The sequence below is a fragment of the Anas acuta genome, chromosome 3, assembly GCF_963932015.1.
Source record: "Anas acuta chromosome 3, bAnaAcu1.1, whole genome shotgun sequence".
Taxonomy (NCBI): domain Eukaryota; kingdom Metazoa; phylum Chordata; class Aves; order Anseriformes; family Anatidae; genus Anas; species Anas acuta.
Window position 1 is genome coordinate 31,544,881 of NC_088981.1, and position 13,165 is coordinate 31,558,045.

Below are 13,165 nucleotides of genomic sequence, written 5' to 3' on the forward strand. Positions count from 1 at the left end.
ATTCGTAAGACTACATACCAAAAATAGGTCCCTGGTGAAAATTTGACAAGTCTTACTCGTGTTCAAAGAAAGAAGGGAAGCTAAGGCAGATTTCTCTATAATATTTAGGACCATGTTCTGTTTTACTTTGTTCTTGTGAATTTTGAAATTTCAAATTCTTACCACACAGAGCTCCAGCACGGCCTTCCAATGTTACTTGCCATGTGAAAGAATCCCCTCTTGCCTTTTCTGCCTCCAGCTCCTTCAGAGAACGTGGAAACACATTTCGCCATAGCAGCAACATCTTAGGGAGATGATATCGAACAACAGAAGGACCTATTTATAAAAATAAATCAATAGAAGACTGTATAATAAAAAATTGTATTAAACTAACCACAAAAAATCTGCCATGAAGGCATCTGTTCTTATAACTATTTTTCTCTTACTTCCCTTCTCTTCCTACATCTCCCTACTTGAATCTCCTTTATTCTTCACTGTTCTCTCATTTGTAGGTTACAAGTGTTCCAAACAGTGAAGATAAGTCTGTTTGTTGGTATTAGTACTAAAAATAGGGACTAGCCAAATCTATATATTGAATCATGTATGTAAGTGCTGACACTTGTCTTTTTATTCTAAGTTTTATTTTTATATTACTGTTTTGAAGGCAAGCTCTTTAGCCTATCGCAACTTATTCATATGATAGAAAAATAGTTGACAGTTACTGACTATAAATACAGTTTTCAGTCAAATTTAAAGAAAGCTTCTGAAAAAGCTCTAGAAAATCCACTGCAAGTGCATTACAAATACTTTGGAGAAGGACAAGCAAAATAGTGCTACACTGTTAGCAAAATGTTGGCAAAAATGGGATAGAGAATACAAAACAGAAATGGCATTTGCTGAGAGATCAAGATACTGAAGAACATATCAAAGCTTTATCACATTTTCCATTATAAAACCAGAAACAAATGAACAAAAAAAGATTGCTGCAAAATTCATAAAATTCACTTTATAACCTGTCAAAATATAGCATCCAATATTTCTGTGATGGCATATATAAACAGTCATACATAAGGTTGCTTTGTTTTTTTTTGAGACAAAAGAATGGCTTTTAAACTGTTAACACCCCTAATCAGTATTACTGCTTACCCATGATATGCTTGCAGCTTATTGAAAGGCTAATTATATTTTATTTGCAGTTTGTTTCTTGTGCACCACCGAACTGATTAGTACTTTTCATAGAATGACTAACTGCTAGGTTTCCGAAACAAAGCAAAAACACCCAGAGTAGATTTTTTTTTTTAAAGTTATGTCACCTTCTATTACCCTTCAGCTTACATGAACTCTAGTATTTCTGCATCGTGAACATCACTGCTGACACAAATGAACTAACACTGCTTCCAGTGGTATCAATGCCCTAGTACTAGACACTGTACTGATTATACATAGCAACTATTTGCTAGAGTGGATTACCAGAAATGTTGGGCAAGCATTATAACAAAACCAAATACAACTGTTTTTACAAACCTAAAGTCATAAGTGCTCCAAGTAAAAGCCATCCAGCTTGAGTCCGTTGCAAGGAAAGTCTGCTGTTCTGTGCAGCAGTTCGTAACAGATCCTCAGCAATACTAACCACCATCTGCAATGTCATAAAAATGGATTTCAAAAAAATAAACTAAGCCATTCCTACAAATTCACTCTTACTAATCTTATGTAAAATTTAAATTGATTTTCTATAAAGAGCAGATTACATTTCATACAGATAATTAGCCCTACGCACATGACAATACAGACAGTAACATTCTTTTGAGTAATTATTCATTAATATGACCAACAAGAATGCAAATTTGAAAGAGGGATGGGAAAAAAAGCTGGTAAATATTTTAACTGAAATGCTACAACCAAGCACTCTGACCATTGCTCTTGCTAGATACAAGGTCAATTTCATGACCCTTTAACTTGTTACTACCTTAGACATTTTGCAAAGCAATTACTTCTTGAAAAAAAAAAACTCTCTCTGTACACTCCCACCTGAAGATAATTATCTCACCTTTCCTTTAGCATGAGGAATGCCTAAGGGACACTGATGCACACCACCTAATAAAGCAGCCATTGCAAAACTGTAGCCACTGACAGCTTCAGGGGAAGTCTTCAGATTGTTGAGTCTTTCTGCACATCTATCTAAAAACGGAGTCAACTGAAAAGGCAACGCCACAGCTACGCACCGCAAACACCATGCGGCAGCAAGTCGAGCAGCCATGCTGGGATGAAGAAGAACTGAAGTTACTGTCTCCAACAGACCTACAGGAAAGAGTTTATAATTTAAAAATTACAATATGCTTTTTCACATACGTAAACACGTAAACTGCATCAATATTAGACAGGCAACATGAAATTTAAGAATGCCAGAACTGCAGTACTTGAGTTTTTATAACTTTGCCTTTTTCTTTAAGGAAACCCAGAAGCATTATTAGCATTAGCTTGAAGTTTCGCTGGAAAAAAACACGGGTATCCACAAACCAAAAAAATAAAATAAAATAAAAAAATAAGGACTACAGTTCCACATTACAAATGTGGATTCAGATGTTAAAACAAGCAAGAAGAAAATCCCACACAAGCCCTGGTCAACTCAGGTTAAATAACAAGCTTTTTAAATACGATTATCCACAACTTTATCTCCTGACAAAATGCCCCTAGTCTTCAGGTTAAAAAAAATAATCTATCAAGGAAATACTGCTTTCCAGAAGCACGTATTTCAGACCTTGTACAGTAAAACAATCTATTTCCTTTAATACCATTATTGGAAACTCATTGATGCTAAAAATCACAATTTTACTCATCCTGAAAAGGAGCTTTAGGCAAAACTTCCATCAGAAAAGTTACTTAAAACCGTCAAACTAAAGTTCGGGTACTATACACAGTGAGCAGGACAAACTCAGCTATAGAGAGTACTACAGGGGATGAGAGTTTAATTGATTTCTTTCTTACACATTCATTTTCTATTTAACTAGATTGTAATCATATTTCATATCCACTGCTCAAATATCTCAACCTATTTAAGTTTACCTGCATACCTATAGAAGGTTCTTGAATAAGAGGAGATGCAGTGGCATTCAGACTCTGAACCAGACTACCCAGTTCTTGGAGAGCACACACCATTACATGCTGGCTTGCAGCTATATCGGCAGCTCCTGCTTTATTTTCACTGTTAGCATCATTCACAACTGCTTCTGCAGAAAATAAAGGCATCTCGTTTAACTACCATTTGACTCACATATACAGGATATAACATACACAGGATAGGAAGGGAAAACAGTTTTAACATCAACCCTAAATGTTATAATAAAAACACAAGTTTGCCTGTAGCATGAGCTCACAAAGCAAATGCATCCTGAAGAAAAATAAGTTTTAAAGCTACCAGCCAAACATAATCATCCAGAGTCCATGAAAAACACATGCCCAGAAGTTGCTGTGGATGGCACTGCACTAAGAGGTAGGATTCATACTGTAACCCAGCAAAAGTAAGCATATCCACATGCAGCATGTGTGTATTGTATCTATGTATACACACATACCTACAGATGAAGTAATTAGGACCACAATCTTGTTACATCTAGATTCTGTATATGAATTTGCATGAATATATACAGAAAAAAAAATTTAAAAAATTTAAAATCAGAGCAATATTAAAAAAAATATATCATAACCATTAACCATCTTAGAGCTATCCAATTAATTTCATAGATCTCACTTCATGTTTTTTTCTCCTGCATAATGTCCCAGGAGCAACAGAGTATGGGATGGGATTCCTTACCTGATGGGTAAGGAAGCTGCAACTGTCACTTCTAAGAAAATGGATTTCAATAACAGCTTAAAATTTATGTATCTTCTACACTACAAATTTAACAAAAGGTCCCCCTTATATGAAGGGAAGCAATCATTACCAAGTAAAAATACCTCTAACTTATCAAATTCATTGGAAAATAAATAAAAAAAAAAAAAAAGCAGGTCATCCCATCATCCAAAAACATAATGGAATTCTCTCTAACTTTGATAAGCAGGTGGCAAGAGGAGTAATTTCTGCAACCGTTTTATCTCAGAACTATCATTTCTGATAGACTTTCCCCTGGGAGCACAAGGGTTCTGACTGCAATAAATATTAAAGTTCCACTTCAGACATACCTTCCCTACCAAAAAACAGTTAAGAGAATAATCTGCAAAAATTAAAAAAAAAAAATGCTATTCCATACATTAAACATCAATTTTAAAAACAAATTAGATGGTGGCATTAGAAGAAAAAAAAAGTTGTTTGCTAAATGCACTGTTGTGCAATTCCAGCTTCCCTTCTCAATTTCTAGCTCAAATTAACTGTTTTATAAGAAACAAATGATAGTTTTGAGATGTGTAATCATGATGTAATCTCTCATAAAATGAGAGATTACATATTTAAGAGGCCACAGTTATCCTCTCTAATTCCGGTTTTCAGATTACATCTTTATTTGTCACCTATAAAATCTAGCTGGATATCAGCATGGATATTAGCAGGGGATATACAAGGATGTTATCTGACCTACATGTTCTTCAGCAGTACTCCGCCCAACTTTCAATGCAACCTATCCCAAAATTAATTGCAAAAACACACTTCTGTTCCCCATCTTGCATTCTAAGCAAATGCAATTTTGCAGACAGAGGATAACAAGACACTTTTATACAGTCACCTTTTAAGTATATTTAAGTTACATTTTGGATAAAAAATTTCAAACAGAAAGCAGATGAATTATTTTTTACCATAGCAATAAAATTACTTCTCACAGTAGAAGGAAGAAAAAAGGTTGAGATGATGTAACAACAATGATTTTCAACAGCTCTCAAATACAGAAAAAATAAGTTTCTCACCCACTGCTTTCATTTGTTTACCAATAGCTTGACATATATCTTTGGCAGCTGCAATCTGTGCTTTCTCCCCCAGTAAGCTGCCCACAGTTGCTCTCAGGATAAAGGACACGCATCTTCGAGAGTACACTGCTTCCACGTGGGTCTGGGTTGCACGAGGATGGGAGACCAGATCGAGCACATGGGACAAAAATGTAGCAAAGTTGCGCTCCAACCACTGACCTCCTAATGTTGTAACAAAGACAACATAGGCCTGCAAATTCAGAAGTTACATACAGATCCAATTAAAACAGAAACAAGAGCCTAACAACTGAAGTAATATCCATGCATATTGCAATACAGTAGTGATAGCAGGGTCAGTTATACGCAACCTTAAATGGGCTAAGCAGGATGAATCAACCCATCAGCCAAGTCTTTGAAGCCAAATTGTTTCCAGTACCAAGAGCAGCTCCAATACTGCTACGTATACTTTGAAGTGCAAAATGCTCTTGATGACAAGGCCTGTACATTGCCCTAAATGTCTCTTCTTAAAAAGGTGTTTAAATAATAATAATGCAAATAGCAACATGAACATGTTTTAATTTATGATCAAGACTGAGCATTTTTGACAAGTTCACCTAAAAAATGACTTAAAAAAAAAAAAAGGCTTCACAAAATACCCTAGGATTAAAAAAAAAAAAAAAAAGTGAATTCTGTTAAGATACTGCAGCATATTGAAATACACGTCAGACTGGGAATGCCTGAATTTGAGGTTATGCTGCTGCTACCTTCCTCTATTAGAAAAGGAAAGCTTCTGTATTCAGATTTCACCTAGTCAGAAAAGACATATGGAGAGAAGAAACATAATTTAACAAGCTAGGGCAGCAAACTTGACGCAGCAACCAGGAGAACCAGCACACACAAAAGGAGAGAAGTATGCTCTGTCTAAAAGGAAATAGAATGAAAACAGGGAGCCAGTCTTTAAGATGCTAATTTTTCAAATTTTTTTTTTTTTTTTTACAAGTTAATCCCACCTAAAACACACTGATCAAATCAAATAAACATTCCTAAGCACATATTTGAATCAACAGGAGTAACATATCTTAGAGGAATGACACTATATATATACATCCACAAACCAGGTGAGCCAAACTAGCCTTGTGAGTTATTATAAACAAATAAAAACCACAAATCCTAAAAGGGTTACAGTTAATGTGCAAATGTCACTTAATTTAAAATAAATACTACAGATACTAAAATACTACAGAATACAAAGCTTATCACAAACCTGAGTAACACCAACTCGCACTTCCCTATTGACAGATCCTCCTACTTTTAACATTTCTCCACCACTCTTTAGGAAACCAGACCCTCCACGCAGAAATCCAGTGGCCATAAGTTCCAAGACTTCCTCAAGTGTAGCTCTCTTCACATTCTGCCGCATCACTTTTGCGAAGAGAAAAGCAATCATTTAATCTTAAAGCTCCAAACAACACAAGCAATCATCTCAAAATCTCTATTACCAATTCAAAACTGTCTTGCAACATAAATTTAGACAACATTTCAGATAACAGCTGTTTTTTATGCTTGCAAAATAAGCTACTATTCCCAAACGATTTTGATAGCTTGACTTGTTTTTTCCCCAACTACAACAGCAAATCTGAACACTTCACTTTTTTTTAAGCTAAGAGCTTATAAAACCAAACAAATCAACTACACATGTCTACGTACTAGAATAACAATGTATCATGCAACACTGTCACATAACATGACACTGAAGATGCAGCTTGTCCATTTGGAAATGGAATCCAGAAGGAAAGTACCTGTTGCTTGTTTTGGTATCAATGCTGTAGCCATGACTGTCCCCAACAGCTTTGACACTGCAACTCGCACACCATAGTTTGAGTTTTCCAGAGCTTTAAAGCACAGCGTCGCAACATTCTCTAGTTCAGCTGTCCACATAAACACTGCTTCATTTTGTAATTCCAGCAGACACTGAAGGAGGGAGAGAAAAAAAAAAAAACAAAACACAAAAACTTGCTGAGCACCAATAGAGACTATTCTTACCCTTTATCTAGGTATTGGTGTAATTGTCAGGTTTGTTCAGCAAGTATTTTAATATTAATATCTTGACTTTTTTCCCCACTCCCAATTAACTGAAAACTTATCTGAATAATCAGAATAATCATGGAATAGGTTGACACAAATTAAAAAGTAAAAGGAAAACACAAAAAAAGCAACTATGTTACTCAAAATCTCTCCTACTGTGACCCACAGTTAATTTACTCTTTCATTATTTATTTATCAAGAGTGGAAGCCAATACCGCTGTACCTCAGTACACGTGAAGTAGTAAGTCAAATGTCTGAGCCTTCGGTATTAACCGGTAAGGACTTATCTCCCCCAAGCAATGGTCAAGTTTCCCATGATAAGCAACAGGTCAAAGTTCAGATGCAGACACTTCACAGTCACAGAACAAAGAATTTCTAGAACTGGGGGAGAAATTCACCCACCTTGGCCACTGCACATCGTACAGCCATTGATCTGTCTGTCAACAGAGAGCGGGCATTCTTATAAATATCACGGTGACAAGAAGCTGCTGCTCCTCCAAGGCCGCTTAAGACTTTCTGTAAGCTCATCAGGATTTCACTGCGGCCCTGAGACTGCACACATAAGAAGCATTTATGCAAAAACACAGACACGGCACTTAAATCAAATGCCAGCTGTTTATTTCCACATTTTCCTACTTCTGTACATGAATATTTTTGTAAGCATTGCTAACAGTTCACTGAAGCCTGGTACAACCATTACTTGGCTGGCATGAGATGGCAGTAAGCATTAGATACGACCTTACTAGAACTGCTTCTAGTGCCACATAAATTAAGAAGAGGCCAAATAGTCCAACAAATTGACCCAAAATAAGTTGCTTCTGTTCTGTCCCAACTGCTGTAGCCTCAGAAAAAACAAACAAATAAACAAAACCCCAAGCAAATGATATAAGAGAACGTGAAGCCCAAACAGTCAACAGATTCTTACCATACCTGCACACAGGCAGGTACCTAAAGTTAGAGGGCACAAAAAAAAAAAATTATCTGTTTATATAGATATCACAGCATACAAGGGCACGTCTGAAGAAAACTAATGTCAGGACAAAATGCAGACTTATTTGATATAGTCAGCACTGTTATAAGTCCCCCCTTTATCTCCAGCAGTGGGATTACTCATGTTTATTACTGCATATACATTTTCTGTGACAAGCAGGAATCAAGATCTACACAATCAGCACTCCTTTCCAACCTGTCATATATTTCAAAAGAAACGGAGCTATTTCAGTCGTATCAGCCCCACTGACAACCCACAACACATTCTCTCAGTATGATGATACACGCTCTCTTTTCAGGGCAGAACGTATGCTGCTGACAATCTGCATAATATTTTTTGTTGAAAAATTTAAGTATTTCTTTTTAATTTTTAAACAATTGAACATTTACACAAGGTACACAAGTGGAAATACTAATGCAGTCCTTCAAATGGTACATACAACCATTTCGCAATTTTAATTACTGAGGCCACAATAAAGCAACTACTATACTATGCATATAACAAAAATCTCAACCCTCCCTCTGCAGAACAAATTCACTTACACGTTTACCTTGATACAAGTAATTTGCATTTTTCTACATAGAATAGTCTAAATGGAACCAAGACCACAAATGTAAAATATTTCAAAACTTACCTCTGCACTTTTCAGAGATTTTAAGAGATTATTCACTGTTTCTGGAAAAGAACTACCCAACATTCTGCCCATTTTTTCGTAAAATGCTCCAACACATGCCACAGCAGCCCTATGAAAAAAAAGACATGGATGTATTTGAATGGATATTATTACATGATCTACATTATCTACACAGAAATTCTGGAGAAGACGAGCACATGCTGAAATCTCAGCAAGTCCAGGATTTTGTGTTCTTCTATTAACAGGTGCTTGGTAAACAAAGTTGTGAACTAGAAACTCCCCACCACCTAATATATTTGGTACATTTTCATAGATACTGAGAGATATTTTTTTTTTCAAACCTAAGAACTTACGTATCTTAAGTTATAGTGCACTAACACAATAACACGTATGGACACTGAAAAAATCACTGTATCCAAAAACACATATACATTTTTTTCCTTTCCCGGACATTTTTTATTAGGAAGCAGTGTAGTGCAGTTGCATATGCAGATTGCTCCAGGGCAATTACAGACACAGATCCTGAAAAAAACGCACATTTTCACTATGAAGAAATAAGCCTAAAAAAAAACACCTGAAATTCTTGGGTAATTTTTTTTTCCCCTCAAAACTGTGTTACAAACTGATTACAGCCTACTGCTTAACTGGCACGTCTCCTACACAACTCTTCTACACAAACATAAAAAACTAAAGCTTGAAACCATATAGAAAAAAAAAAGACCTTTTTTATTATCACTTAAACAGGTAGCATGAATTTCTGTGCATGTGACAGTACTAAGCTTATTCTACTTACAGGTGTTCCCTCACAGAGTTGCAACAGTTTCAGATGAAAGAAGGACAGTATCACCACAAATGGTGACTACTTCAAATTTTATTGTTACACCCCACTGTGGTAATGCATGAAGGCAGCCCAAATGGAGGTTTGCTAGACACCGTGAATATATGACGTGATACCCCACAGGTGGTAGGGCCCTAAAGCAGCTTCAACAGATGTTGCTTGTGGCATTAACCAGATTCCTACCAGTGAGACTCTGCTCCTATACATGAAGACAAGCTGGATCACATCTACATGCACGCCCACATCCAAGCGTACAGACTCTGAGAGACTTAAGCAGTACATTACGACAGGGGAATGGAAGCAAGCAATGCTCGAGGTGGGGGAAGCTTCTACGCTTGGTTACAATTCCCTTGGCAATTGCTCCTGCTTGACGATCTGCAGGCTCTATCATAAATTGGGTACTTGGGCTCAATCACCAATAAAACTGGTGGAATTGCTTCACTGCATTATTTATACGTTGCATAACTACTGTCATCCTCTCCACTGCATAAGCACGTGAAGAAACATAAGATACTCCTTTGCCTAGAGGAAAGTATCGAACTTTCAGATAGAAGTGTATCTGTCACCTTCAAATCCTGCCCTCCACAACCTCAATATTGCTCTTTTTTCCTGCTACACCAATCATATATAAACTCCACCAAAGCATGAACAATCTAAGTAAACATGCACATATACAGGCAGATTTTTCTGTAACATCCATGACCACTTTTCTTAAAAAAATCATTCCCCTTTCCCCAGTAATACTGAACGTACAGTTTCGTGGGCAGGTAGGCTGCCGTGTCATCTTTGCTCTTGATGATGTCATTACACTTGTCAAGTGTCTGAAAAACTGTAAATGTGTCTCCAATGCTGTAGAGAGCAGCCAGATTTTTTGCTAGCAGTTTTCGTGTAGGTGGCCCTGGGGAACTGCTGATGAGTCCTGTTAGCTGTTCTACTAGTTTCTTCTGCTTTTCCTTGACATCTGTCTGTTAACGGACCAAAAATTAACACAGTAAGTCCTGTTTCAAACAACACTAAGCAAAAATACAAGAGACTGAAGTAAACCTTATACCACTCTCACTTCCCCATAATTCAGAGAGGCTTTAGATACACCCAGTAACTGCAGAGACAGATGCTAAATGATCAGAATTGGATGTTACTTTAAGTAATTTTTACATTTTAATGTAAAATAATTTTTCACGTTCTTTAAGTCATTAAATGACTTACTAAAATTACAGTATTACCTGCACAGAACATCTTTTAATCCCCTTTACCATCAAGAATCCCTACACCAGAAGGGAAAGTTTCACCTTATGACACTTTATTACACTTTAGAAAAGGAACCAAACTAAACGGTTTATGCAAGAGTCACACTTAAAAGCAACAAACTAAAACGGAGGCTGAATCTGGGATCACAGTTATAATCTGAATATTATCTATTCACTTTCTCTATATTAAAATCAATACATGTTTTAGAAAAAGGAAAAAAAAACACCACTTACCTTGTTAGCAGCTACCAGAACTTTATCCAAAAATCTTAACCACTCAAAGATAAAGACAGGCCTCTTTGCTTCTGTGATCTGTGCTAGCGCTTCCTCATTCAGCAACAAACTATGAGCCAGCTCCATTACTGGTCAAATTCTGCTTTTATCATAGATTGTAGTGACTCTGAAAGAAAAATTGTAGTATTAGTATGAAGTATAGTACAACAGTATAGAGCTTTAAAAATCACATGAAAATACGAAGATGAAATACATCAGATGACATTGGCTTTACAACCAAGTACATTCATCAGTACTTCATGGATCAGAGCTGCTAATAGCAAAAAGAGCACCTACAGACAACTAAAAGGTGCACATTCTGAGCCAGGAAAAATATACCAAAGTCACTGCCTAAAGAAAAAAAAAAAAAGCAACAGAAAAGAGCTAAAGGAGTCATCTCACTGCCTCCTCTCACACAAAACAGAGTAAGAACTGTCCCTAATCAAGACTCTTGACCCCATTCCTGAAGCTGAAACACGAACCTGGACACCTCCTCAACATCTTCAACAGACAAGGCAAGAAGGAGACGACCCCCTTACGAGCACTAATGCAGAATCAGCATCTTTTGCTTTCAGGAACAAGCGAACGATTCTTTTTTCTGAAGAATGTATGCATGTCCCGAGACACAAAGTGTGGGCTCCACAGAAATAGCACAGCACGAGGCTTGCACGCTACCAAACATAGTTCCAGAGCACAGCAGAGCTGCAGAAGCGACATATGCGAACAGCAGCACCATGTTAAGGAACACAGAAATACATGTTTTCTAGAAGTAATACTCATCTGTGCCAGTTTAAAACGTATCACTAAAAATCACAGGATCATCTACCAACATGTCAAGTCAGTAAAATCGCACAGCAGACATAACTCTGCGGCCTAATGCAGTTTTGCAGCTGATATTCTAGGGTGGCCCAAAATATTTAACTGCAAGAAGAAGAGCAAGGGGTGGAAAGGATAAATAGGATTTCCCATCCCTCACAAATCTGGGAGAGGCAGGAAGTGTGACAGCATTTGAGATCACTGATCTAAGACTTCCCAGAGCCCCCTGGCCTTGCTTTACAGGGTGGACAAACGCACCTCTGAAACAGAGCAGCCTGGAGCACAGGCAGCAGCCAAAGGACTGCGCGCCTCCCCTAGAGGCAAAGCACCACACATCCAACACTGAGACCCTGCTCACTGACTGGGGGGCAGCAGCGAAGCACCACCAAAAGCACACCACTGGCATAAGCAAGCACCCTGCAGGACGGTCTCCTTCAGCAAACCACATTTAAGCAAGCGGAGCTGTTTAATGCACAACTGATGGGGGGAAAAACATCTAAAAAACCAAACAGAAGTCAACTACATCAACCATCTTCTGCAAAACTACCCCCCCAAAGAAAAAAAAAAAAAAAACACCAAAAAACCAACAATCATCACACCAAACCTAAAACCTGAGTTTAGCGATGCTAAAACTTGGATCTCAGGTAGAACAGGAAAGGCAAATCAAACAAGCAGCACCGTGCCTCCCCACGGCTATCCTCCTACAGCTGCACCGCTCTGCCCGTACTCTCAGGGTGTTTACTGTGCTCTCCCCTGCTTCCTCGTTTGAGGTCAAACCCAACAAATTCTTAAAGTGAAATTAATTAAATTAAATAACTTTACTTGTTTATAAATCAGCTCCCCATTAGACAGTAGGGAAAGGTGACACACCAATATCACAACTGTAATGGGGTTCTAAACTCACCTGTGAGCACTGAATTTTTAGGAACTGGCACAGCACCCTCAGTACCGTATTTTGTGGTGTTTTTTTGTTACTTACATCACCAGGGGCAGATCAGCAAAGGTGGAATGGCCACGTACAGAAGTGCCCTCCCGCTGATACCTCACAAACACTTTTGCTGGATCATTATTTTTTTACAACGTTACGAAGAATTCAGAGGTCTTCCCTATCACTAAGGTACACAGGTACACAGGTATTTTGGCTGCCCAAAACTCCTCGAAAGGAGAGCAGAGAGAAGCACAGTGAGCGATGGCAGCACTAAGGCTCTCCGGAGAGCAAGTCTGACCCAACAGCTCCTTGCTCCCTTTCCTCCCCAGCCAAAAGTTGTGGTTTCTCCCTGGCCTTTAGAGTCCTGAATCCCTCATCCACGAATCCCTTATCTCTCCGCCTGCTGGATTTAGGGACCACAAGCTCTGGCTCCCCACCCTGCACACAGGCACACATTCAGCCGTGCCACCGAGGCACACAG

The 13,165-nt window shown here is 37.9% G+C and overlaps 1 protein-coding gene across 6 annotated transcripts in view; it reads right to left on the reverse strand.

Moving 5' to 3' along the window:
• Window positions 1-13,165, reverse strand: part of HEATR5B (HEAT repeat containing 5B) — a 56,519-nt gene that overhangs the window by 42,825 nt on the left and 529 nt on the right. For 2 of the 6 annotated variants that reach the window (XM_068676431.1, XM_068676430.1), the window contains exons 2-13: window positions 12,736-12,908; window positions 10,902-11,067; window positions 10,174-10,385; window positions 8,583-8,691; window positions 7,360-7,509; window positions 6,672-6,843; window positions 6,137-6,294; window positions 4,873-5,122; window positions 3,051-3,206; window positions 2,027-2,277; window positions 1,504-1,615; window positions 163-315 (exon numbers count right to left, since the gene is read on the reverse strand). In XM_068676431.1, the coding sequence (XP_068532532.1) occupies window positions 163-315; window positions 1,504-1,615; window positions 2,027-2,277; window positions 3,051-3,206; window positions 4,873-5,122; window positions 6,137-6,294; window positions 6,672-6,843; window positions 7,360-7,509; window positions 8,583-8,691; window positions 10,174-10,385; window positions 10,902-11,027 (1,849 nt within the window). In that variant the 5' untranslated portion in view covers window positions 11,028-11,067; window positions 12,736-12,908. Of the gene's footprint in view, window positions 1-162; window positions 316-1,503; window positions 1,616-2,026; window positions 2,278-3,050; window positions 3,207-4,872; window positions 5,123-6,136; window positions 6,295-6,671; window positions 6,844-7,359; window positions 7,510-8,582; window positions 8,692-10,173; window positions 10,386-10,901; window positions 11,068-11,422; window positions 12,035-12,735; window positions 12,912-13,165 lie in introns of those variants that run through there. The other 4 variants (XM_068676432.1, XM_068676434.1, XM_068676429.1 and 1 more) reach the window with 3 other exon arrangements.